Below are 24959 nucleotides of genomic sequence, written 5' to 3'. Positions count from 1 at the left end.
GCTGACAACTTGTGCAGCAAATGGGAGAGTGGTGCCCTCCATTCTGGAGCTCCCAAGGACCCCAAGCCAGCTGCAATCCCAAGCTCCACGGGCAGCTCCAGATTCTAGAACTTTATAGGGAGATAAACCTCATTCATCCACCTCTTTCTATAGCTGGGGAAACTGAGGCACCAGAAGGCACTTAGGCAAGGGCAGAACTGAGCAGGAAAACCCAAGTCCCCTGATGGCCTAGTCACCCCCATCACCCTCCAATGGCCACGCCCCCCGCAATTCTGATCACTCCTTCTTACCTCCCCCTGGAGGTGTGGGCTCGGGTCTGCCCACCTGAGAGTGCGATGCAGCCCCTTCCAGGAAGGCAAATAAAGGAATTCTGATTTCGATTGGAGTTTAAAGGTCCCATTAGAGTGGCTTTTATGCAATTAGGTTGGAAAGAGTGTGCAGGAACGCCCATGGCAGGAAGCTTCAAAGCCTGCATAGTGGGGGTGCGGTGGCCCAACTGAGTATGCCCACAAGAGGGGAACACGGCCCCCGGGGGAATAAGGGCATATTAGTCTCCGTATGTAATAGATTTTATTGACCATATGGAACTGATATAAAAATCACGTTGCACGGGGTAATCTGGACTGGAGACAGGAATGTGACAGGAAGAATATGACTTCCATAACCAGCTGGGTGGCTTTCTGAGTTTCCTGAGCCAGCCCCCCAGGACCCCCACCAAGTTTCCAGCTGGCCCCTGGGCATTTACCTGATGCCGTCACGGAGGAATCCCAGGCCAGCGAGAAGTCCGAGGCCTCCCCCTCTTCAACTGAAAGAGAGAACAGAGATGGGCCTGTGAGTTTTGAAGTTGTGCAAACAGGTCATTGGTGGCGGGGGTGGGGGGTGGGGAGCGTGGTGTGTGCAAGACACAGGGCGAGGAGGAAGGATCCTTTGGGGGAGTCCCTAGGGAGTCCCTATGATACCCACGACTAAGGGTGAAAGGATCAAGTCTACAAAGAGACTTTTGTTGGTTTCACAGAGATGTAAAATACTCAGAACAAAACCTAAACAGCAAATAAGTGCCATATCTGTACGGTTCCCCCATCCTTGCACCCTCAGCAGACATCACAAATCAATCACAGCACTGCCTCGAATCAGATGCAGAATCACATTCTTTCTCTACACAGAGCTACAGGCCATTACTATCTATAACCAGAGTATCCACTTGAGATAAAGCCATGTGCCCCTCACAGGAGTAGAGTAAAGACCCAGACCTCTCCCTGGTCCTCCAGACACTGACCTACCAAGAGCCCCTCAGATCACCACTGAGATGTGAAGGCTTTCTCGATTATTCCAAGAAACAAACACGACACTCTCAGAGGTTGGCAAAGTGTGGGGTGCTATCCTTTACACCGAGTGCTGACAGACAGACCTCAGGACATGCTAGAGTTGATTGTCCCGTGGTCAGCAGTCCTGGGCCAGCGACACCACAGTGCAACTCACCTCTCCACTCTACCCCAAGCCCACAGAACCAAGCTGGGGAGGGACGGAGTGTCCTGGCCACCCCACGTCCTGCTGTGTGAGACGAGGCGGGTGGAGGTGGTAGCCATGCACTAGGAGAACACAGGAGAAATTCTATACAGCATAATAAAACTCTCATCCTGGAATCAATCCCAGTCTGGGGCATGTAATAATATTAAAGCTGGGTTATGGACTTTGTAAAATGGAACTCTGTTTAAGCCAAAAATGTGCATACGCAGTATTTTTCAGATTTAACGGGCTCTGAAGTTCTGCACACGTGCATGCCGAAGCCACCACGTACCCCCCAGTTCTCTCTGCAATGCCGCTGTCTCTCTGCGGGCACACGCTGTGAGCCAGGCCCTGCACCCAGGGTGTTCACTCCCTGTCATCAGACTTTGAGAGGTGACAGGACAGGCCTGAGGTCCTATGCTAGAAAGAGTCCGTACAGAGTCGGGGCCGAAACCCATGGCTGTCCATCTCGAAGGCTGCTCGTGCGTCCACCTGAGACACAGAGGACCCTATCCAGAATCCTAGCAACTGGGGACTAGAAAGCAGCAACCCAGCCCGCCCTTCAGAAGGCAGGCACACAGTATGCAGTCGACCTAGGGGAAGAACAAGCAGGCTGGCTTGTGGTCAGACGCTGGATTCAAATTCCAATCCTGCCTCGAACCAGCTGTATGCATATGTGCACACTAAGTCGTTTCAGTCATATCTTACTCTTTGCAACCCTATGAACTGTCGCCCGCCAGGCTCTTCTGTCCCTAGGATTTTTCCAGGCCAGAATACTGCAGTGGGTTGCCATTTTCTCCTCCGAGGGATCTTCCTGATCCAGGGATCAAACCCTCATCTCGTATGTCTCCTGCATTGGCAGGTGGATTCTTTACCATTCGTGCCACCCGGGAAGCCCCTAGCTGTATGACTGTGAGTAAACTGTTTAATCTCTAGGCTTCAGTTCTCCCATCTCAAAAACACAGGCAAAAACAGTACCTAAGCCACAGATTATTGGGAAGATTCCATGGGATGACGGTTGTCATCCACTGGAACAGAGACTCAAGCACTCAGCTGGGTTTGATGCCGAGACTGGAACAACTCTTGGAATTAACAAGTCCAGCCCAGCATGGCCCTGCCCCTGTTTTATCCTCTACCCCTGATATTTCCCCCTCCCCACAGAGCCTCGCAGGACAGGTTTCCTTTTAACTTTTAGAAACAGCTTGCCCAGGAGGGCACATCCACATCACTGAGCAGAGGCCAAGGATTGCTAACCAAGAGCCCTCCTTCCCAGATTTGCATCCTAAGAGGAGAAGCTCAGCATCTGAGACAATGAAATGCAGAGACGATCTGGATTGGGATCTGGGTTGTTTGACTTAGCCAGTTACAGCTGAGGTGGGGTTTTCAAATATGCAGCTTTGTAAATATGAATTAAGACCTTGAGTCAGACAAAACTGATATTACTCACTAGGCTGATTGCAGCCAAACAGCCTCTGAAACACAGGCGGATAACGCTAGAATGATCAGAAGCAGGCTGTGCATGAGAGGAGCAGCAGTTTTCATGGCTACACCAACAACTCAGTTTCTTTCACATTTCGCTGTTGACTCGCTTTAAAATGGAATATAGGTATTGCTTCTATTAAGAGGTTGCTGCCAATGTGTAAGGTCACCGTGGTACCATTTCATAGGACGCTTTCAACAAGATCTGCCTTGGGTCCCTAGACCTTCTCAACCACAAGCTCCAAGACATGAATGCAAGGTTCCCAGTTCTCCCTTTGCCCTCAACGTACTCCGCGTATCAGGGCAAAAGGCCCCACGTTTGGGTGACTCAGTGTTTCTTGGGTGGGAAATGTGACCTCCGAGTCACTGAACTGGAGAGTGTCCCCAAGATGCCCAATCCCTCCCTCCCTAAGATCTGACTTCCACCTTCATGGGAAGGAGAAGGAGAAAACATCTGCTCTTTTGGAGCTCTTGGGAGGATTCAAGCTTCTGTTTCTGGGGACAATAAGCCTGCAGAGGTGGGAAGAGCGGGAGAGCAGACCGATGCCCTGGCTGGGGAGTTTCAAAGTGGCGAACGTCATTACGGGCAAACAGCCGCATCACACACCAGAACCCCCAGAACCACACCCCTCCCAGCAAGGAGCGCACAGGCCAACTCGCCTAGTGACATGGGCACGAACGAGCTTTCTGCAAACTGCTGGCCCACGTCTTTTTGAAGGTATAAATACACTGTCCTTTATAGATTCTTGATGAGAAGTAACGCCCACCTCCACCACCACCATCACACGGCCCTGCACTAGCCGACACTGAGCGTGAGAAGGTTCTCCTCCCCTCCAGCTGGCCTTTTCTGCCCAGGCAGGTCTCTTCAACGACAAGATAACTGGCAGGGGCAGCAGGCACAGAGGAAGGAAGGCCTGCCCTACAGCTGGAGCCAGGCACTTGCTGGGGGAGTGGGGAGGGGAGGCCGAGCCATCCCTAAAGCGGAATTCCACTGGAGAAGCACAATGAATGCCGAGGGGAAAGCATCACAGAGAAAATTTGATCAGCACCACGTCCAGTACAGACAACACCCAGAGGGGCTGCCCAGCCAGTGAGGGGAGCTTGGCACTTTCTGGGGACTTCCGCAGACTCCAGACTCTAACTTTTTAATTTATAAGATACTTGGCATCACTGAGGCCAAAACGCACACCCCCAGCCTTGCCCTGTCTTGAGGGAAACACACGAAGACCCACTCCTGTGAGCGATGGACATCTGCAAGCACGGGGTGGGCCACGTAAGGCCAGTGGGTACACAACGGGAGTGCAGGAGGGGGGACAAGTGTGTAAACATGGGGGGGGCACACAGTAAGTGTGAACACACAGGGCAGGGGTGCAGCTGCAAGTGTGTACACATGGGGGGGGTACCACATGCGAAGTCTGCATGCAAGGCACAGACGTATAGGGCTTATGCTCACGTGGAAGAGGACACAGAGAGCATTCACCGTGGTTCCTGGAGTGTGTTAAGAAAGATTCTGAGGCTGTCTCAGGGCTTCTGAGGAATCAAAATTCCGTGTTCTCGCTCTGCTCTGGGGTCACAAGTCGCAGATGGCTGACTGCCCCACAGGTATATACACCTGTGAGCCCCACCAGACGCTGTCTCCCCAGCTCAGCAGCAGGTTCATAAGTGACCACAGCCCCCCTACTCTGGGAGCACCCATAGCCGGCCCTCTGTGCACCTTGATGACTGTTGATGAGATGCCAGTGAGACCCTGTGTGTTGGCCTCTGGACTTCAGGAAGCCAGGGGCAGGTGGTGCTAAGGGCACTTGTTCCTGGCCTGGGAGGAAGGTGCTCTCCCCAGGGCTCCCCATTACCTTGAAGATGCAGAGGAGCTGAAGCTGGGGAAGGGGAAAAAAAGGGAGGCAGGGGGCCGTGGGGAGGGCAGCCAACAACCTGTCCGAGGCAGGGCTGTGGGACTGCTCAAACTCAGGCCGGGTCTGGGCGGACAGACAAGGTGCAGGGAAGAGGCAAGAACGTTCGAGGGTGAGAACTGAGGCAGGCAGTGTCGGGAGGTGAACGAGAGTGACAAACAGAGCAGGCATTGAGCCGAGGGCCAGAGAGGCCTCCAGCAGGGCCAGCAGAGCCCAGAAGGCCCTTCCCTCCCCCAGATCCACACCAGGCCAGCTGCTCAGCCTGTCTTTGAGGATATGAGAAGGCCCTGTCCCTGGCTGTAAGTTTCTGGATATGTACATAGCTGGGCACTTTCCTGGGGAAAAGATCCATAGTTCTTATCACAAAGATCTAGAACAACTGCCCCTCCCCTGCCAAAAAAAAAAAAAAGATTTTATTTGAGGAGGGTTCTCAGCTGACCTCACCTCTGGTTGGTGTTCCCAGGTTCTTAAGGGACCTCTCCACGCTTTCTGCCTTTGGCCCCAGGGCCATCTTATCCTTAGGGAAGGGTGGGGGTGGGCCCACCCTGGCCTGACAAAGGCTCCCTAGAGGCATCCCTGCCCAGCGGAGGTGGGGATCCCGGCAAGGAGCACAAGGCTGCCTCGGCTCATCCCTAGGGAGACCCTCTTACCCACACCAGGCCAGGGCCCAGGAAAGTAAAGGACATACTGAGAACCCAGACTCTCCTTATCAAGCATAAAATGGAGCATCACTCCTGACTTGATACTAAACAAACTCAACGAACGAAAAAGGGGAAAGCATACTGTATATGGATGGATAAGGTGTGTGCTGCACAAAGGGCCCAGCAGAGGCGGTGAGAGAGGGTTAAATTCAGCCCGCAGTCTGTCCACTAAGCAGTGTGTCCTGGTGCAGAGCTATGAATGCCCAGAGGAGGCGGGACCCCTTGCTTTTACACAAAGGCATAGCTGGCCTTTTTTCTAATTCACAGAGATGTGCTGTAGAGCATAGCCCATGGCCAGCTCTGGCATGAGGCTTGGGGCCAAATGCCCATGGTTGGGGCCAAGCAAATCCAACCAGTAGGCCCACACTCTCCAGGTTCCTCTCCAGTGGGGATGGGGATGGGGAGGGGCTGGGGATGGGGGTGGGGGCATCACGGAAGGGAATAGTATAGGCTCCTCGTAGCCGAAGCTAAAGACACCTGAGCCCCCAACACCAGCCCCCTCACGAAGCTCAGACCCTCAGAGGAGCCCAGACCTCACGACAGGGTCACATCACAAACCCATTTATTTAACTTCATGATTGCCTGGCCACTTGCTGAAAAAAGAAGAAACTAGCACTGCAGATGGTGCCATTGTCCTCCATGAGTTCTCACACAGAGCCAGGGTGCAAGGAGGGCTGAGACTCTATGCACCACACCCCGGCCACCTGAGCACCTCACCACCAGGAGGACAGGTCTAGGACTCAAAGCAATCTATTTCTGCTCTAATGGCAGAAAGGGAGGAGGAACTAAAGGGGCTCTTGATGAAGCTGAAAGAGAAGAATGAAAAAGCTGGCTTAAAACTCAACAGTCAAAAAACTAAGATAATCGCATCCAGTCCCATCACTTCATGGCAAATAGACGGGGAAAAAGTGGAAACCACGGCAGATTTTATTTTGGGGGGTTCCAAAATCACTAGATGGTGAAATTAAGACACTTGCTCCTTGGAAGAATAGCTATGACCAACCTAGACAGCTTATTAAAAAGCAGAGGTATTACTTTGCTGACAAAGGTCCATATAATCAAAGCTATGGTTTTTCCAGTAGTCATGTATGGATGTGAGACCTGGACCATAAGGAAGGATGAGTGCCAAAGAATTGATGCTTTGGAACTGTGGTGTTGGAGAAGACTCTTGAGAGTCCCTTGGACAGCAAGTCAATCAGAGAAAATCAACCCTGAATATTCACTGGAGGTACTGATGCTGAAGCTCCAGTACTTTGGCCACCTGCTGCGAAGAGCCAACTCATTGGAAAAGACCCTGATGCTGGGAAAGATTGAGGACAGGAGGAGAAGGGGGTGACAGAGGATGAGATGGTTGGATGGCATCACCAGCTCAAAGGACATGCTGCTGCTGCTGCTAAGTCACTTCACTCATGTCCAACTCTGTGCGACCCCACAGACGGCAGCCCACCAGGCTCCCCAATCCCTGGGATTCTCCAGGCAAGAACACTGGAGTGGGTTGCCATTTCTTTCTCCAATGCATGAAAGTGAAAAGTGAAAGTGAAGTCGCTCAGTCATGTCCGACTCTTAGTGACCCCATGGAGGGCAGCCTACCAGGCTCCTCCACATATGGGATTTTCCAGGCAAGAGAACTGGAGTGGGTTGCCATTGCCTTCTCCACTCAAAGGACATAAGTTTGCACAAACTCCAGGAGACATTGAAGGATAGGGAAGCCTGAAATGCTACAGTTCATGGGGTTCCAAAGAGTCGGACACAACTGAGTGACTGAACAACAAAGCAAAGAAATATATTGGGTTAGCCAAAAAGTTGATTCATGCTTTTGGTACAATCTTATGGGACAACCCAAAAGAACCTTTTGGCCAATCCAGTATAAACCTGGGGGAATCTAAAGCAGCTCCACTTGGCCCCACCCAGCCCTACTTTGGATCCTGCCTGTGGGCCCAGGGCTTCAAGCCTCTTGCCCAAGCTCCCAGGGTCTTCCTGACCACCAGCTACATAACGACCCCTGTCCACCTCCTCAAGACCCTCTCCCTGACACCCTGGCCCTGGCCTTCAGTGACCCTCATCATGCAGCAGCGGTTTGCCAAAGACAGATGCCTTAGGATCAAATCCCCATCTGGCACGGACTGATGTGTGACATCAGCAAATGACGGAACCTCTCTGTGCATAACATACCTGCGAGGTAGCATAAAATAAGAAGGTGTTAAGAAAGCACATGGTCCTGAGCCCAATATCAAGGTGCCTGACAAAGAAGAATGACCATATAGCATAAAGCGCTGTTTCCAGTGTACTCTCAGTCCCATTAGGGAGACCCCCCACCTCTCCTCTTCCTCCCATCCGCCAGCCTCTTTGACACAGAGGCACTGTATCAGTGATACTAGGAGCAACAATCACTTATGCTCTTCATGCACATTTTCATGTTTATGTTTAACCTTCCCGATGGTCGGACAAAGAGTGATGGTGTCCATCTCAAAGGGGAAACCAGGGCCTAAATGATTTTTCTAAAAACTGAGCTAAATTATGCAAGCAATGGAAGTAGAGCTCAGATTTGCAGCCAAATCTCACGTGGCCCCAAAGCTCGCACACTACCGCCAACCCACCTGCCTCTCAGCCCGTGCTGAATACACGGAAAGTGACGGCCTGAGCTTCCCAGGCCTTCTGTGCCCGCCCAGAAAAGCCACAGCTGATGGGGAAGGGTGGGATTGAAATGACTCCTCTTTTGGGACCCTCCAGAGACCAGCCTGCAAAGTCAGTGTTGAGTGTGCCAACCTAAGGCAAACTCCCCTGCTCCCCAGGGGCTGGATTCTGCCTCAGTCTGGGTTCCCCAGTCCTAAGGCAGGGGTAATAAAATTCCATTTGTTTTGAAGACTAAGTGAAATAACACACATGGAGAGTTTAGTCCAGTGCCTGGCATACGCTAGAACACTGAAAAGGACTCCCGTGTCTGTGCCCCCAGCAAATCCACTCAGGCTGGGGAGGCTTCCTGTAAATTCCCTTTGGGGTCCCGCCTGCTGGGCCTTAACACTTGGAGGGCCCCAGGCCCCCCAGGATGCCCTCATGTTTAATCCCGCCTCTCCCTGAGGTTAGTGTCCCTGTTCGTGTATATATATATTTCATTTCATACAGTCTCCCCTGCACAGACTCGTTAACCAGAAACGCACAGCATATAAATGTGAATTTATGACGGGGTCTGGCTCCCACATCCTGTTTCAGTGGCAAGCCTGGCTTCTCACCCACCAGCTGTCCAGCTCTGATGGAAGGTGACAGAGCCGAGCACACACTCTGCCACGCACAGAGGGGCTGTGACAACATCCCACACAAAAGGTGCGTGGAAGCAGCCTGTTGAGTGCTAGGGACACGAAGGTGGGCACCAAGGCCTCTGGGTCAGGGAACATCAGCCTGGGGTCCCTGCCCCCCCAGACAGCACCCGCCCAGATCTATTTGCTGTTTAGTGTGGGGGAAAAAGAGAGAGTAGACCAGAATTCCACTCTCTTGCCTTGTTTCCACTTTCATTTAAAGAGAAGCACCATAAAGTAAGAGACTACCTTTTTTATGACCCCTTAACAACTTCTCGGTGCTAACATACTATAAATAAACATCAGTACCTTGTTACACACGTGGTTTATCTTAGACACAAGCAAAGAGGAAACTGAGTCTGCTATTGAAAACTGGTGTGTGTGTGCATGTGCGTGTGGGTATGCGGGTGTGCGTTAGTGTTTTCATTTCATTTTCAACACACAGACCATCTCTTTCTTCATACCAAAAGCCCCAAGCCTTCCCCAGGAATGAACCGTAATGACCATTTCCAAACATGCTGTAATTCCATAGGGACGTCCCAGGGGTAGGGGCAATCATAACTCTTTACAGTTTAAGGAGTCAATACTTTTCATAAGTCTGATTGGGGAGCGGGGTATTTCACTGGCACAGATGTGGCCCTCCCAGCTCAGCCCCACTGCCCACCCACCATGGTTATAATGCATGTGGAGGCCTCCAGGAGGTCCTGAGCACCTCCATCTGGCAGCTGTTCTCCCCAAGATAGGCCTCACATCATCCAAACCTGCCCAAGGTTCCTGAGGGGATGAGCATCTCGGGGTAGGGTGGGAGTTTCTCAAGCTCCTGGAGGTCCCCAGGACTGGCAGGGCCTCCCCAGACCTCCCCCAGGAGCTCGGCTGGTTCACACTTCCTGCACCAAGTGTGACAGACACTGTTCTCCACATCAACTTCCTCCTTTTACTTAAATACCTTATCTTCTAACCTCCTTCTAAGCAGTGCTACTCACGAAATCACACATTCTGGTGTGGTAGTAACAAATTTTCTAATAGCTATTAGAATAAACATATAAAGTAACATTTTCCTAAGAGTAGAATAAATATATACAGAATGAAGGGAAAACAAAAAAACGTCATTCCCCTATCAACCACCTCTATCGCCACAGGACTCAGGGATGTGGAAGGTCACATCTGGGGAAAACAGGTTTGGGTGGTGCTAGGTGACCTCTGATAAAGCAATGAATGGGGAGGGGGCATCCTCTTTACATCCTCCCACCCCAAAACTGCATCACAGTTGTCCTATACAGGATCTCCCGAAATCCACCCAGCCCATTTAAGTTCATTTAAGGGTAGTGCTGAGCAGAGGAAGGCCGTTGCTGGTGGTGGTGGTTTAGTCGCTAAGTTGTACCCGACTCTTTGCGATACCATGGACTGTAGCCCACCAGGCTCCTCTGTCCATGGAATTCTCCGGGCAAGAATACTGGAGTGGATTGCCATTCCCTTCTCCAGGGGATCTTCCCAAGCCAGGGATCGAACCTATGTCTCCTGCACTGGCAGGCAGATTCTTTATCGCTGACTGACCAGGGAAGCCAGAGGACGGAAGGAGCCATGCCAACTACAAACCCCACCCCACCCCGCATAAGGTGGAGCTCGTGGGCCCACCAGTGCCTTGAGCGGGAGATGGAAAATCCGGGCAGGTCAGTAGCTTCCCAAGCGTGCCTGCATGCACCTCCCTGCATGAGGCAGGGCCCGAGCACAGGGGCTTCTCCAGCCTGGGACCACTGCCCAGTGCAAGCACCTGGCTGAGCCGAGGGGCCAACCAGCCTCAGAAAGCCCCACCAAAGGCAAGGCCCCAGAAAGGGCCAGGGGGTGGGCAAGGGATGTAGCTGAAAGCAGGCAGCCTGCAGCCCCCAGGCCCCGAGGTTGGTAAAGAGCCCTGGAAGGAAGCGCAGCGCTGGGGAGGGGGGGGCCCTGAGCCCTTCCTCAACCACATCTGTCTCATCCCACAGTCCTGAGAGGCCCGAAGCCTGCCAGATGTGGGCCGCCCGTGGGGACCGAGTTCATTTTCCCCGCGTCCTGTGATAATACTTGGCTGTGTTTATTTAACTTTTTGCTTTGGATGGAGAGGAGATGGGCCAGGAAAATCAGTTTGGCTCCCTTGGATCAAAACATCACAGCCCACACATCATGCGAGGACACCCACACAGAGAAGCTCCCCCTGCACCATCCGAAAAAACACATCTGGGCCGCTGCTGGCAGGGGCTGGCCCCGGGCTCTCGGAAGGCTGCTCAGTGCAGAGCAGGGCGTCTGAGCTGCTACACACACCCGTCTTGGCCAGCCAGGGCCGGGCGCCCCACAGCATCCATTGCCACACTCTCAACCAGGCCCAAAGGCTCAGAGAGCTTTCAGGTGACCCGAGGTGCAGCTCATGGGGAGGGGAACCAAAATTCAATGCCAGGCCCCTCCCTGCCCCCAGGCCCCGAGGAAGGTGAGAGAAGGATGGACGGCAGGAAGAAAGGAATATCCCCGAGGAAGGCTCGCAAGGGCCCAGGTCCCCGTCCTGCACCTGCACATACAGACGTGGCCGCAGGAGACCTTCATACCCGCCTGGCTCCTGGGGGACCTCGAGGAGGGTTCACACACCCGTGCCCTCTGCTCTCGCAGACTGCTTTCGGGGCCACTACCAAGGCCCATGGCCCCTGAAGCAGCTCCCAAGGCTGGCAGTAAGGTCCAGGAGCCTGCAGCAGGAGTGGCCACCGGGGCCCACACAGGACAAACACGGGAGCTCCCCCATTGCCCGTCAGGCAGGCTCAGCCATGCAGCCGGCGGGACCGGGGCCTTCCCTCAGGCCTCCTCTCACATTCTCCCCCAGCCGACAGCCCACCCACTTTCTCTTTCACCCTCAGCTCCTTCCCTTGCTGAGAAGGGGCACCCACATAGCCAAGTCCCGCCTGGGCCCCACCTCCTGCAAACAGCACTCCTTGCCCCCTGGAGATGAGCATCCTGAAGACCCATCCACCCATCACGGGAAGAGGCCCACGGACACGCCGGGCAGCCGGGCCACGTGGGCAGGGGGGGTCCTGGGGACCTGCAGACTAGATTGGAAGCCGGGGCATGACCCTTGCTCACAGGCTCCTCTCCCGATTGTGGACAGCCACTGAGGGGATTCTGTAACACGGAGCTCAGCGCAGAACCCTCCCCGGTCCTGCCCTGCCACACCCGGCTCTCTGGTCTGGGTGCCTCCGTCTGCACTCTTCTTCACGCCTCTGCAAGGAAGCTCATCACTGTATTTCCCTATTGAGAAACTCCAAGAGCTGAGAGCACAGGCTTTGTAATCAGGCAGACCTGGGCTCCAAGGCCTGGTTCCAACACTGACGAGCCAGGCGAAACCAGGCGGTGGTTTACTGCCATCCTTGGGTTTCTCTAGGTCAAACGGGGCGACGTGAATATGAAGTCCTGAGAGGTACTGCGAGGCAAGGAGATGATGTGGGAGGATGCAGAGCACAGCACCAGCAAAAGCCCGTAAATGGTGCCCACCCAAGGGCAGTGGTAGTGGCCGTCTTGGCTCAAGAGGCCAGCCAAGGTCCCTCCAGGAACGTTCACACGGGGATTTACGGCATTCAACTCACATTCTCAGCCAGAAGGAATCACATTTGCTTCTTGAGGGTGTTGGGTCAGGATGGGCAAGTGCATCACGTGTCACAGAAGAGAAAGGTGAGGTCGGAGGGGTGAAGAGCCTGCAGGTCACACTTGGGTGTCCTCTAGTCTAGTCCAGACTCCAAGACTGGGCTGTTTTCACGGTCCTGCCAGATCACCCTTGCTGTTAGCACGGCCTGCTATGCTAGTCACTGCTGATCATGCACTCCAGTTTAGGGGTGTGGGAGGGACAGAGACAGCATCCCAAGAAGCTAACGCAGTCGGTACTTCCTTACTGGAATGGAAAACTGGGCAGCAGTCATTTCACTATAAGGCTTAAAAGCGTCCACAAGCACACTGAAGACCTGGGACAGACAGAGAGCAGACTGTCATCGGGGCACCCCAGGTGCCAGGCAGGAGGCTAAGCACTTTGAGGGCATTTGTTTGTTTACTCCTCTCAGCCCCTTCATCCCAACCACCATGAGAAAACTGAGGCCTGAGAATCGTAAATGACTTGTTCACAGTCACGCAGCGGCAGACTGGGGAAGCCAGGCACCCAGCTCTGCCATTCCAGTCCTAACCACTCTTGCTGTCGCGCTCATCACCTTCAGAACAACCTTCAGCACCCTCTGCCTGCGTCCACCCCTCAGCCCCTCTGCCCACAGGGACCCTTCCCCAGCTCACACAGCCGTGCTCCAGCCCATGCATCTGCAGGCCCTCCTGCCTCAGGGCCATTGCTACTGGTGCACCCTAAAACGCCCCCTTCCATAGTCGGAGGCCCCACCTGATCTCGATCCACGGCAGACCCCTACATAAGTAGATCCTCTCCCCCTACTCCTCCTCCTCCCTTCTCAGTGCCCAACTCAGCTGAGGTCCCTGAGCACGTGAGGCAGCCCTGGGCTGTGAGCTCCTCCAAGCCAGGACCCCACCCTACCTCCTTCTCTAGCCAGGGAGCACTCGTTACCACTGGTTAAAGTGAATTCACCCCAAGCCCTTGGCTTTTTACCTTTTTTAATTCCCCAGACTGTAGAGGGGGAAAAATTTTTAAACACAGATGGGCACACAAAGCAATATAAAACTGTCCTTTGATGCCCCCTTGGACACGCCCCGGGTATTCTGGAGTGGCTGGCCTAATGGAACACTTCTATGCATTACGTTTTCTTTTTCTTTAAACAAAAGTGGGATCCCAGTCATGTCCTTATGGCCCCCGGGTGTGCAGGGCGGCTCTGGAAAGCCGGCCAAAAGAAGTCCATGGGCCCAGGGGGAGGTGGCCAAGGAGGGGTGCCAGGGTGATGGGGGGTCTTGAAACCACATCTTAGGAGGGAAAGCAAAGGAATGGATGCTGTTCAGCCCAGGGGGGCAGGCTCAGGGGGACACCAGAGCTGTCTTCAGGCATCTGAAGGGCTGTCATGGGGAAGAGGGACAGAGCTTGCTATGTGGCCTCAAGGGGTCAAACTGGGACCAATCAGTAGAAGTCACTACAGGGAGATTTCAAGGAAGAATAGATAGGATTCCCTCAGCAGAGGCTGCAAGGGAAGGTCCACTCGGGAGGTAGTGAGGCTGCTGGCATAGGAGGGCGTCAAGAAGATAGGGAGACCCCAGGGGAATTCAAGGCTCAGCTGGAAGAAGTTACAGTTGACCTTGACAGGCTTCTCTAGACCAGAATCTCAGAAGGCCTCAGGAGGACCAGAGCTGAATATGGAGGGGGAAGGGAGAGACAGTTGGGCTGTCAGTGACCCACCCAGCAGCCACTCAAAGCTGCCACCCAGAGTATGCTCAGTAGTTGTGATCTTCTGAATTTCTGAGAAAGCCAGAGGTCTGAATATTTATATGAATCACTGCAACTTTTAAACAAGCCCAGTAAATTTCTTCACTGACTAGCATCATCGACTCAACGGACATGAACTTGAGCAAACTCTGGGAGATAGCAGAGGACAGGGGAGCCTAGATCACAAAGAGTCAGACATGACTTAGCTGCCAGATAACTTGTCACAGGCTAGAGAGCATCTTTGCCCTGCATGCTGGAGACTCCCTAGACTAACAGGGAACTCACAGGACACATGAGGCAGCTGAAAGGGAAGGGCCTCAAAGAGCAGCCGTCCTCGCAGGGACAGAAGGGGTTAAGGCATGGTTTGGCTCTCTGCTTCACTCCAGGGCTGCAGCTGGCCTCCAAGCCCCCCTGGAGGCTCTGTCAGCTGCCCAGCCCCCATCCAAACTGCCTGCCTTCGCCACTGAGCCTGGAACCCCAGATCTGGGAACAGGACAGCTGCCCTGGGGCTGACTGGCCGCAGCCAGCCAGGGAGAGATTACGTTCCCCAGGCCCCGCTGAGAACCATTTGCTCATCTAGGATGGATGCCACAGGGGCAGAGAAGCAGACCCCTGTGCCCACTCTCCTCTCCCTCTCCCCCTACAGTTCCTGGCCTGCGGAGAGGGTGAAGACCTCCAGAGGCACAATCACCAAAACGGTGACAAGCATGATTGTTCACTGAGCGTGAACACCAACGACCGGACTGGGTGTTTACACACGGTGGGGGCTCATATAACCCTCGCAGGCGTAATCCTCACAGTCACCCTGCGGGGAAGCGTTTAACCATCCTCACTTCGCAAGCGAGGAAACCTATAGTTGGATAGGTCCAGACACTCACCCATGGTCACACAGCCAACAAGAGGCAGAGCTAGGATTCAAACCCGGTTTATCCAACGATCTAAAACCCCACATCACACCACTGGCTCCCAGGCGTCCACATCCTCTCTCCACCTGGTTACGCTCTATGGGGTCCAGGTCCCTGGGGCCTGACTGGCTACGGGAAGGGAGAGGACAGAGTCAATGCCCTAGCATAGAGTGGGACGTGCTAGACGAGGATGTTGAGCTGCAAGCCCTACAGGGGCATCCACAGCAGATGGCCAATGTCTCGTAAGAAATGGGGGGTGGGGCTGGGGCTGGGGCTGGGGTTAAGGGGAGCAGCTCCAGCTGCTCGACAAGACCCCCATGGCCCCAAGGGTAACCTCAGGACTGGTCCCATCACTGTTCCTGGAATTGAGCACCCCAGTGATTCTGACGTCGCCCCAAGTTAAGAGCCTTGCGTCCAGCACAGTGCTCTTGAAGCACGGCAATAATACCTGGGAAATCTCAAGTTGGATGGGCTGGTTTCATTTATTCAAAAACACATTAAAATAAATACACAGGTATTCAAACCTAAAATGTTTGTGCTACCCTTGGGAAGAGCCGTGGGGGCCAGGAGCAGGCTCTAGGAAGTTGGCTGGGTTTTTTCTTCATCTGATGCTGGTTACACAGATACACTCAGTTTATGAAACTTCCCTGAACTGAACCTTTATGACTGGTACATGAAACTTTAACAATAAAAATGTACGTGTATGTGTTAGTCACTCAGTCGTGACCAGCTCTTTGCGACTCGATGGACTGTAGCCTCCCAGCATCCTCTGTCCATGGAGTGCATAGCCATTCCCTTCTCCAAGGGATCTTTCCAACCCAGGGATCGAACCTGGGGCTCCTGAATGCCGGTAGATTCTTTACCTTCTGAGCCACCACAGCTGCAGGTTTAACAATAAAAAGCCAACTTAAAAAGCACTGAGGAAGCACTAAATTAACCAATTTGAAATCATGTCTAACAGACTGGAAAATGAGAGGAGAGAGAACATACATTATTCATACATGTGCACATACATGGAACTGCTTCGGAACTAGGCACAAGAATCGAGTACCACCCGCGGCCTCTAGGGAGGAGAAGTGGATGGTTGGAGGTGTATTTAATTTTGTGCCTTGTGTGTTTATTAGCATTTTTTTTAATGTTTATATGTATTCTACTTTAAAGTCCCCTGCCATACCACCAGGGGTACCCAAGGTGCATTTTGGGAAGCAGTGCTATGTCAGCCCCTCTTGGTCCCCTCCCAGGTCTGGCCCTACTAGGCTGAGGGACTTTGGGGAAACTCCTGGCCTTTTTGGCACCCTTGTCTCCATGGGCACTGCCACACGGGATTTCCCAGGGGGGCCCTCCCAATCCTGATGCCCTAGATGTCATCACTGGATGAATCCGACTCCATGGCCCAAAGCCAGCCTAATGGGCAACTGCTTCCTCCATCTTCAGCCCTCCCTGACCCTTATCCCAGACTTTGGGACCTTCCAAGACAGGACAACCCACCAGGGCCACATGTCAGTCAGGTAGGGTATTGCCCACCAGGTACCCACTGCCCCAACCTCTGATTCAGCACCCTCCTTATGCCCTAAGGAACCATCTCTCATCCACTTGGACCTTGATGGACCATCGGTCAAAATGTTCTGCCCTCCCCTGGACACAGCCAGGCTAGATGCTCAGACCTTCCCAGAGATGGATCCTTGAGCAAAGTTAACACAGGAGATAGAGCCGGCTGGGCTCTTTGACTGCAGGGGCAGCTCCCTGAAGACAACAGCCATTCCATCTAGCTCCTCTCATCTCCGAAGCTACCCTGTCTGGGTCCTGTTTCTCCTCCTATTCATTCCATCAGCTCTCCCCTGTTGCTGCTGTTCAGTCACTAAGTCATTGTCCGATTCTTTGTGACCCCATGGACTGCAGCACACCGGACTTCCCTGTCCATCACCACCCCACAGGGCTTGCTCGAACTCATGTCCATTGAGTCGGTGATGCCATCCAACCATCTCATCCTCTGCCGCCCTCTTCTCCTTTTGCCTTCAATCTTTCCCAAGCATCAGGGTCTTTTCCAATGAGTCAGCTCTTCCCATCAGGTGGCCAAAGTGTTGGAGCTTCAGCTTCAGCATCAGTCCTTCCAATGAATAGTCAAGGTTGATTTCCTTTAGGATGGACTGGTTGGATCTCCTTGCAGTCCAAGGAACTTTTAAGAGTCTTCTCCAGCACCATAGTTCAAAAGCATCAATTCTTCAGCACTCAGCCTTTTTTAAGGTCTCCCTTATCCTCTCGTCAAACTTCATCCTAGCCTGAGTTGTCCAGAGCTTATTTCTGTCCTGTGTGACCACTGAACCCTGATGGACAGGAAAGTCACACAGTAGCTGAGATCATCGGGGTGGTCCCACCAACATCCCCCACCCAGAAACCCACCCCGAACAGACCAAGAGCTCTCTAGGCAGGAACCAGGGCTCCACACCCGTTCCCCCCACCTAAACGCCTCGTAAAGTCCAGAGGAGGCCTCACTCGGGCTTCCCAGGAAGAAGCTGCAGGAAGCAAATACCTCCTCACTCAAGGACATCAGCAGGGTCAGCTGAACCTCCACTTCCTCCTGGAAACCCCGGAGGAGGCAGGAAGCAACACGGCCAGGAAAGGCGTGCAGCTGTGCCCAGGGTCCAGTTGAAGGCTGCCAGGGGCCGAGAGCCGGGGTAGAGAAGGCCCTGGGCCACGGTCACAGCCTGGCACTCGGCAGCTGTGAGACCTCGAGCCAGGCCAGTAACACAACGCTTTGAAGCACCACCTGGAACCTGGACGTGACCAATCCTCGAAGGGTAAATGAAGGGCCGGGCACATCGTGAGCCCCACTAAGTCATAGTTACTTCAGTCAACGTAGTATAGGGTCTGAAGGGCAAACACGAACACAGCGGGGAGTCCCTCTCTCAAGTGGGCAGACTGAGGCTCAGACAGGAAACATGCCTGGTCCTGAGAACTTCCCGAATCTCTCCGCAAACCTCTGCATTTCCCCTAAACAACCAAATTAACTGGCCTGGCTATACAATTTGATTGAGACAGTTTTGTAAGCCAATACTGTAAAAAATTTAATTTTTTTAAAAATGCACACACACAAAGAGCTCACGGATGGACAGGTGCAGTACCCCATTTCTCCACCTGTTTTGAACCCAGGAGCATGACCGCAGATGGGGGAGTCTGAGGGAGGGAAGCCTGGCATGTGAGCTGGGAGGCAGGAGTAGACCAGACTTCCCTGGGAGTGTGGAGGCCAGACAGACAGAAGGGGCGGGAGGGGGCTGGGTCTCTTACAAAGCGGCCACAGAGCGCCGGCTTCCCTTCTGCAGCCCAGCATCCTTCTGCGCACATGCAAGCCCCCCTCCCGCGCCACCACACGTGGAGCGGCACGCTGCCAGGGCCCCGGGGTCTGGAATGAAACAAATCCAGGCCCACAGCTGGGTGACCTTCGGCAAGTTACCCAACCGCTCTGAACCTGTTTCCTCATCGCAAAATGAGGATCGAAGAGCACCTACCTTAGTGGGAGGATAATGCTGCTTAGTAAAGGTAGCCATTATTTTTTTAATCAATTTTTATTGGAGTACAGTTGATTAACAATGTTTTGTTAGTCTCTGCTGTACAGCAGAGTGAATCAGTTATACATATACAGTATCCACTTTTTTAGGCTATTTTCCCATAAAGATATTATCAACAAAACTATTAATATTATTATCTGCTTCTTGCCCTGACACCTGCAACTACTCCTGGAAAAGGAAAAAAATAAGAAGTCCCTGGGCAGCAACTGGACAAAGACAGATTCTGACAAAGAGGCAGAACCAGAAGCACTCTGGGGTCTCCCAAACTTTGCTAAGCAGTGGGGCTCCCTGACCTTTCCATGAGAAGGCTAATGCATAACCCTAATTCACAAAAGGGGAAAGAGAACTAGGGGCCCAGCATCCTACTTCTCAGCCTCCATCTGGCTAGTCATCCAGGAACAGTGAGAGACCACTGATCCAAGCTAACATCCTGTTGGACAGATGGGGAAGCTGAGGCACAGGGAGGTGGTGCAACGAGGGCAAAGTCACACAGCAAGCGAAACAGGGCTGGACCAGGCGCTGTCACTGCTGCAGCTCATTTAACCCTCAGAGTGCTGGCAGTGCTTGAGGCCTCCAGCGCCAGACAGATAACAGACAGGGGTGAGGAGGGCTGGTCGTGACACAACAGGAAGCGATGGGAACCGTGGCCTTCCACAGCACGTGTGCCCTCACAGAAACAGGCAGAGCTAGTCGATCCCTGCTGTGCAGGAACCAGGGCCAGTGAGACCAGATCTTTGGATTACTCTGAACAAACTCTATAAATCTGGATTGTTGTGCAAATGTTTCTGAATGTTAAGTGTCACATTCTATTTCCCAACAAAGTTCCAGCCTGAGCAGCCAATAAGCAAAATACTCTGGCCCTGGATATGGTCCTTGGATAACCAGTTTGCAACCTCCATTCTGGTATTTCAGCACAGGTCCTAAGTGTGATTTTTGGCCCTGAATCGAAATGATATGAGAGGTGCTTGGAGGGTATCTTCCCCTACAAATCAGTGTCACACCCAGGTGGCTAAAATTCTACCATTAGCTGTTCATTCCTTTGAGTCAACAGGGCTTTCCCAGGATAGTCTTCTAAAGAAAGAATCCAAGTGTCTAGAGGAGGGACCTGAGCCAACATTTCAGTTTCGGAAAATCAGAAATTAATAATCATCACAACAACAATAAAAACAATAGCAATAATAAACTGAACCTGAGCAATAACTATGTTCAAGGCACTCTCCCCTGTACTGGGGGACACAGCTGTCTGGAAAGGTTTCTGAGAGCGAAGAAAAGCACAGGTCTATTTCAGATAAGAAGCTGCTAAGTGTGAAAGTCGCTCAGTCGTGTCTGACTCTCTGTGACCCCATGGACTGTAGCTCGCCAGACTCCTCTGTCCATGGGGTTCTCCAGGCCAGAATACTGGAGTGGGTAGCCATTTAAAGTCCCCCCCCCCAGAATATCACCCCAAGCCGAGATCAGACACTTGGTGTCTTTCCAAAAGAGAAGCATCCACCACATTTGCGGTCTCAAAATAAGTCTGGCATCTTCCAGGGACAAAACTTTCAGCTGCCAAATAGCTGGGGCAGGGCCGAGGCTCTGGCCACCTGACGTTCTGTGGGGAAGGGGGTGTGCATGGAGTGCTGGCAGCGGGGAGGGGAGGGCAGAGGGAGCTGGGGGAAAGTTTATCTCGACACTTTTCCCTAAAATGCTGATCTTAGGTCTAGACAACAGAAAAGACGCTGCTAAAATTACTAGGAAGGCTTTCCCCAAAAGGCATTTGGGTACATCTGATTTTAAAACACACTTGCAGAGGTCCACTCTCTCAGCTGGCCCCTCCTAGGCTTCCAGATGAGGACTCCGGGAAGGGCCTCCAAGATTATCAACTCCACAAAGAGATGAGGAGGCCAGGAGAGGATCTCCCAGGAGGCAGAGCAGAAACCGGAAGATGGCTCCCCAATAACAACCCGGGCTTTGGACCCCACTGTCACAGGGACCACCATGTAACTTAGGCTGAATAAGAAGAGCTAAGTAGAGACATGCTGGCAAGGAAGAGGATTCTCAAACTGAGCTGTGACCTTCGAGGTAGGAGAATTGGAGAAAGGGTAGTCCAAGAGCAAGAGAAAATAAATTAAAAAGAAGACCACCAGGCCATCCACCTATCCCAGTAGCTGTTATCTGCACAGGAAGTTTTAATCCATCTGTCCTCTAACCCTATTAGATAAGTAAGTAGCAAAGGATGGTTATCTCCATTTTTATCAGGGTTCAGAGAGGTTAAGACACTAATCCAAGATCACACAGCTGGCAGTACCAGGTCTTCTATCCGCCAACCTCTCTAACTATAGTTCACAAACCTCCCTTCTCTGGGCTTCAACACACCGGCCATTCCAGTGTGCATCAAACGTGCCAAACGCTCTTGGGGATGACAAGCTGTGCACTGTTAGCAACACTACTAACACCCTTCCCCATGCCCAACCCACCATCTTCACCAAGTTACTCACAGTTTACTCTCAGCTCTACCACCCCTTTCCCTGGCAAGTGTGTGAAAGTCACCAAGTCATGTCCAACTCTTTACAACCCCGTGGACTATACAGTCGATGGAATTCTCCAGCCCAAATACTAGAGTGGGTAGCCATTCCCTTCTCCAGGGGATCTTCCCAACTCAGGGATCGAACCCAGGTCTCCCGCATTGCAGGCGGATCCTTTACCAGCTGAGCCACCAGGGAAACCCTTCCCTGGGAATCCTTCTATCAATTTGAAATCCAATTCTCCTTATCCCTTGACATACCTTCTGCTGAGTCACATTGTAGCTTCACACCCACGGTCACCGTCCCTGTTCAACAAGGCCGCATAAAAGTCACCTGGAGGCACTGTTCAAACTCAGAGTCCTGGGCTCCACACACAGAGATTTCTGATCCAGCAGCTCTGGGCTGAGGCCTGAGAGTCTGCGTTTCTAACAAGTTACCAGGAGACGTTGCTGCCAATCCTGTGCTATCCAATCCAGCAGCCGCGAGCCTGCAGTGGCTATTAAAATTAAAATTAATCAAAACTAAGTAAAATTTAAAATAGTAGTTTTTCAGTCACACTGGGCACATCTCAAGTGCTCCATAACCACACGTGGCTTGTGGCTACCATCTTGGACAGCACGGACCTAGAACATTCCCTGCATCACCGAAAGCTCTATAGCACAGACACCAAAGAGCACATACTTCTGTTAACCATAGGCTCATCTGTGTGAGGCTTTGATCACTGTCATCTCTTCCACAGGACTGTACATTCCATGAGGACTTGGCCTAATATTAGATGAATGACAGATGGATGGATGGATTGTTGGTGAGGACTCTCGAAGCGGCAGGAACCACTCTGGGGGGCAGGCTCCCATTACACTTTGCCACCCTTGATTATCCTGGTAGAGCATAAACCCTCTACTCCATCCCATAGCCCATGTCCCCAGATATGAGCAGCAGAAGACTGGCCCCCCAGGTGCCAGATGACCATGCCTAACCAAGAGCAAAGCTGTGTCGGAAAAGAAAGTCAGCTCGTAGAGGCCCTTACTATTTTGAGTTCCTGGATGCCTAGCAAACATGCGCTGACAACCTGCCTTTAATAGCCCCAGTTCTGAGTGTCTTAAAGACATTTCCAACTAAGTAACCCAAATAAATTTAGCGGCTTTTTTTTTATAAGGAGAAATAATTAAAGAACAGATGGTGTTGCTTACTTTGAAATTTTTGCTCTAAAATAGATTTTGTGTGCACCTTGGTTGGAGTTCAACTTCTCCCCCCTCTCCTCCGTGTGTCAGAAAAGGAGATCAGCTCACTAATTACCTGGCTGTCTTTTCCCTACAAGATCCCAATTTAAGAATCTCGTTTCATTCTAAGAAAATTAATTCAAAATGCCAAATAATTTAAAAATGTATTAAGATTCCCCTTAGACTAGAAAGCGAAAAGGAGCTTTCATTTGTCTGCTAAAAATCACCTTGGTAGTTGAAGAGAAGTTTAGCTCCTAAGACTTGATCCCCAGAATTGAGCTTTTGGCAAAGCTATTGGTTCCATATGTCCACAAAATGTTCCATTTAAAATATATGTGCTTTTAAATTGGTCTCTGACCATTTCTCTGCCATGGTCTCTAACCACTCCATGCATTTTCCCAACCCTTGGAGCCTTGTTCTCCTCGGAAGCTAGACGCTTTTATTTGCATTGGAGGTAACCTATTTCCAACATGCCAAAACCTGTTCACTTTCAAAGCCACTTTTGGAGATTTTATAGCCTGAAATGGAATAAAATTTAAATTTAATAAAATTTGAGACCGAACCACCCCCCCAAAAAAAATGAACTGGTTTAAAAGCCAGGTACCCAGACATTGAAGAAAATATTCTGAGAAAGCCCCACAGGGCGGAGGGGGAGAAAACCAGACCATCGACAGCCTGCCAAATGTCATTTGGGGCTGGTTTTAGAGGAGAAGCAGAGCTGGGGATGCAATGCAATTATTTAAATCCAGAAAGAAAAATGTTTGCTCCGAAATTTGGCAGCAGCTGATTGCCTCTGATTCTTCTTGTTTTCAACTGATTCCATGCATGGCTGGGGGAAGTTTCCAGCCCAGAAGGGCACATCCAACAAGGGTGTCACACCTGGCCTGGAGGTGCAGCTTGCAAGTTGAAAGGTCCAGGTATTTTTTTATTGGATGAACTGAGTTTCACGCTAAAGCATGGTGGGGTAACGGACCACATTTTTCTTTAACTCACAGGTTGTAAGGAGAGGGGATTTTCTCCCTTCCTTTGTTTCTCTCCTCTCTGCCTTTGTCCCCGGCTGGCAGCCCCCCTCTGCCCCTGCCGCACTCTCTCTCTCTCTCTTTCCCTCCCCCTGGCTGTCGGTGTGTGAAGCCCTGGCTGTCACTCAGGCCCCTTTGTGGGCTCCACAGGCCTCAGGGTATTACAACCCCCCACAGCCCCAGGCCCTCTGCAGCCTCAGAGGCTGTACTCAAAGGAGGCTGCACTCAAAGCCAGGCAGCTGGCCACGAGTTTGCTTTGACACCCACAAAAGGGCACTGGAGGGTGCACCAAGTGTCTTCGGATGGTTCTCTCCCTACCCCAGGGATGGTCCCATGGGGTAAACCCATCAGCATCACACTTCCCTGGCTGGCCAGCTGATAAATTAATCCCAACAAGAGTATGAGCAGAAACTCTGTGAGTTGCAGGCCAGCACTCGACACACAAGAATCGTGGGTGCATTTGGGCTGAAAGGTGACTCGTTTGCCTAAGTCTCTCCTGCAGGAATTTTTGAAGACAAGTTAGTTCAGGCCAAGAGGCTGCTGCTGTCTCATCTTCTCTCCTCCATAGGCATGGCCCTCGTTAGGGCCCTCATCGGGTCAGGAGGGATGAGACCCACAGTTAGTGAGCACAGCTTTTCTAGCACCTTTCATCTCCCTGCTTCCTCTGCCCAAACCCCTCAGCCCACCGCTCTCCCTTGCTCTCCTTTCTTCTCGGTTATCCATCACTTATCCCCCTCTTTCATTGTTTATGGGGTTGGAGCCCTCCTTCTCCAGGAAGTCTGCCTGGGAGAATAACAGCAGGATTGCTCACTGCAGGCTAGTAAGCCTGTTCCATCCCCTAGCCTCCTCAAAGCAACCTTCTGAGATAAAATACTACTGCTACCCCCATTTAGCAGATGAGAAAACTGACGCTCAGACTGGTGAAATACTTGCCTGGCTAGTCATATGCAAAGCCAGGATTTTACTGCTTTTCCAGGAATGTGAATGGAACCTCAGTCTCTCTCGATGGCCGACACTGCGGACCCTCTGCCAGCAAGGCCTTGCCCTGGGGTGTGGCCCAGAAGAGGGGATCAGCCTCACTGAGTCATCCCCATGCTCTCATCAAGCCACCCTGGTGACTAATGACTCGGCAAAGCAGAGAGGCCCGGTGGGGGATGAGGCCTGTGATCGACCTTGAACTTAAGAGGCTCCAAGCTTGGACCAGCATTGTTAATGGGCCGGGAGTAACCTGAGCCAGCCCTTGGATAGAAGCTCTGGGCACTAGGGCTGGCTGGCCTGCCGGCGGCTGGCAGCACCACCTGGATAAGAGCCTCACTTCTCCATTTCACCGGGCCTCTGTTCAGCGCAACCTTTTCTCAGACAACAAAGCAGCTCCCGTTTATCAAGCGCTGTCTGAGTGCCAGCACTCTGCCAAGCACTTTACAAACATTATCTTGTTTAATCTTCACTACTGTGCAGAAAAACCATGTTAATGCGGCCTTC

At 52.2% G+C, this 24959-nt stretch overlaps 1 protein-coding gene across 1 annotated transcript in view; it reads right to left on the bottom strand.

Moving 5' to 3' along the window:
- ZNF423 (zinc finger protein 423) overlaps positions 1–24959 on the bottom strand; it is a 343420-nt gene that overhangs the window by 285683 nt on the left and 32778 nt on the right. The window contains exon 2 of the mRNA XM_018061954.1: positions 746–805. Coding sequence (XP_017917443.1) covers positions 746–805 — 60 coding nt within the window. The remainder of the gene's footprint in view (positions 1–745; positions 806–24959) is intronic.

The sequence above is a fragment of the Capra hircus genome, chromosome 18 (assembly GCF_001704415.2).
Source record: "Capra hircus breed San Clemente chromosome 18, ASM170441v1, whole genome shotgun sequence".
Classification (NCBI taxonomy): domain Eukaryota; kingdom Metazoa; phylum Chordata; class Mammalia; order Artiodactyla; family Bovidae; genus Capra; species Capra hircus.
The sequence above is the reverse complement of the archived record's forward strand: the minus strand, read 5'-3'. Positions and strand labels throughout refer to the sequence as shown.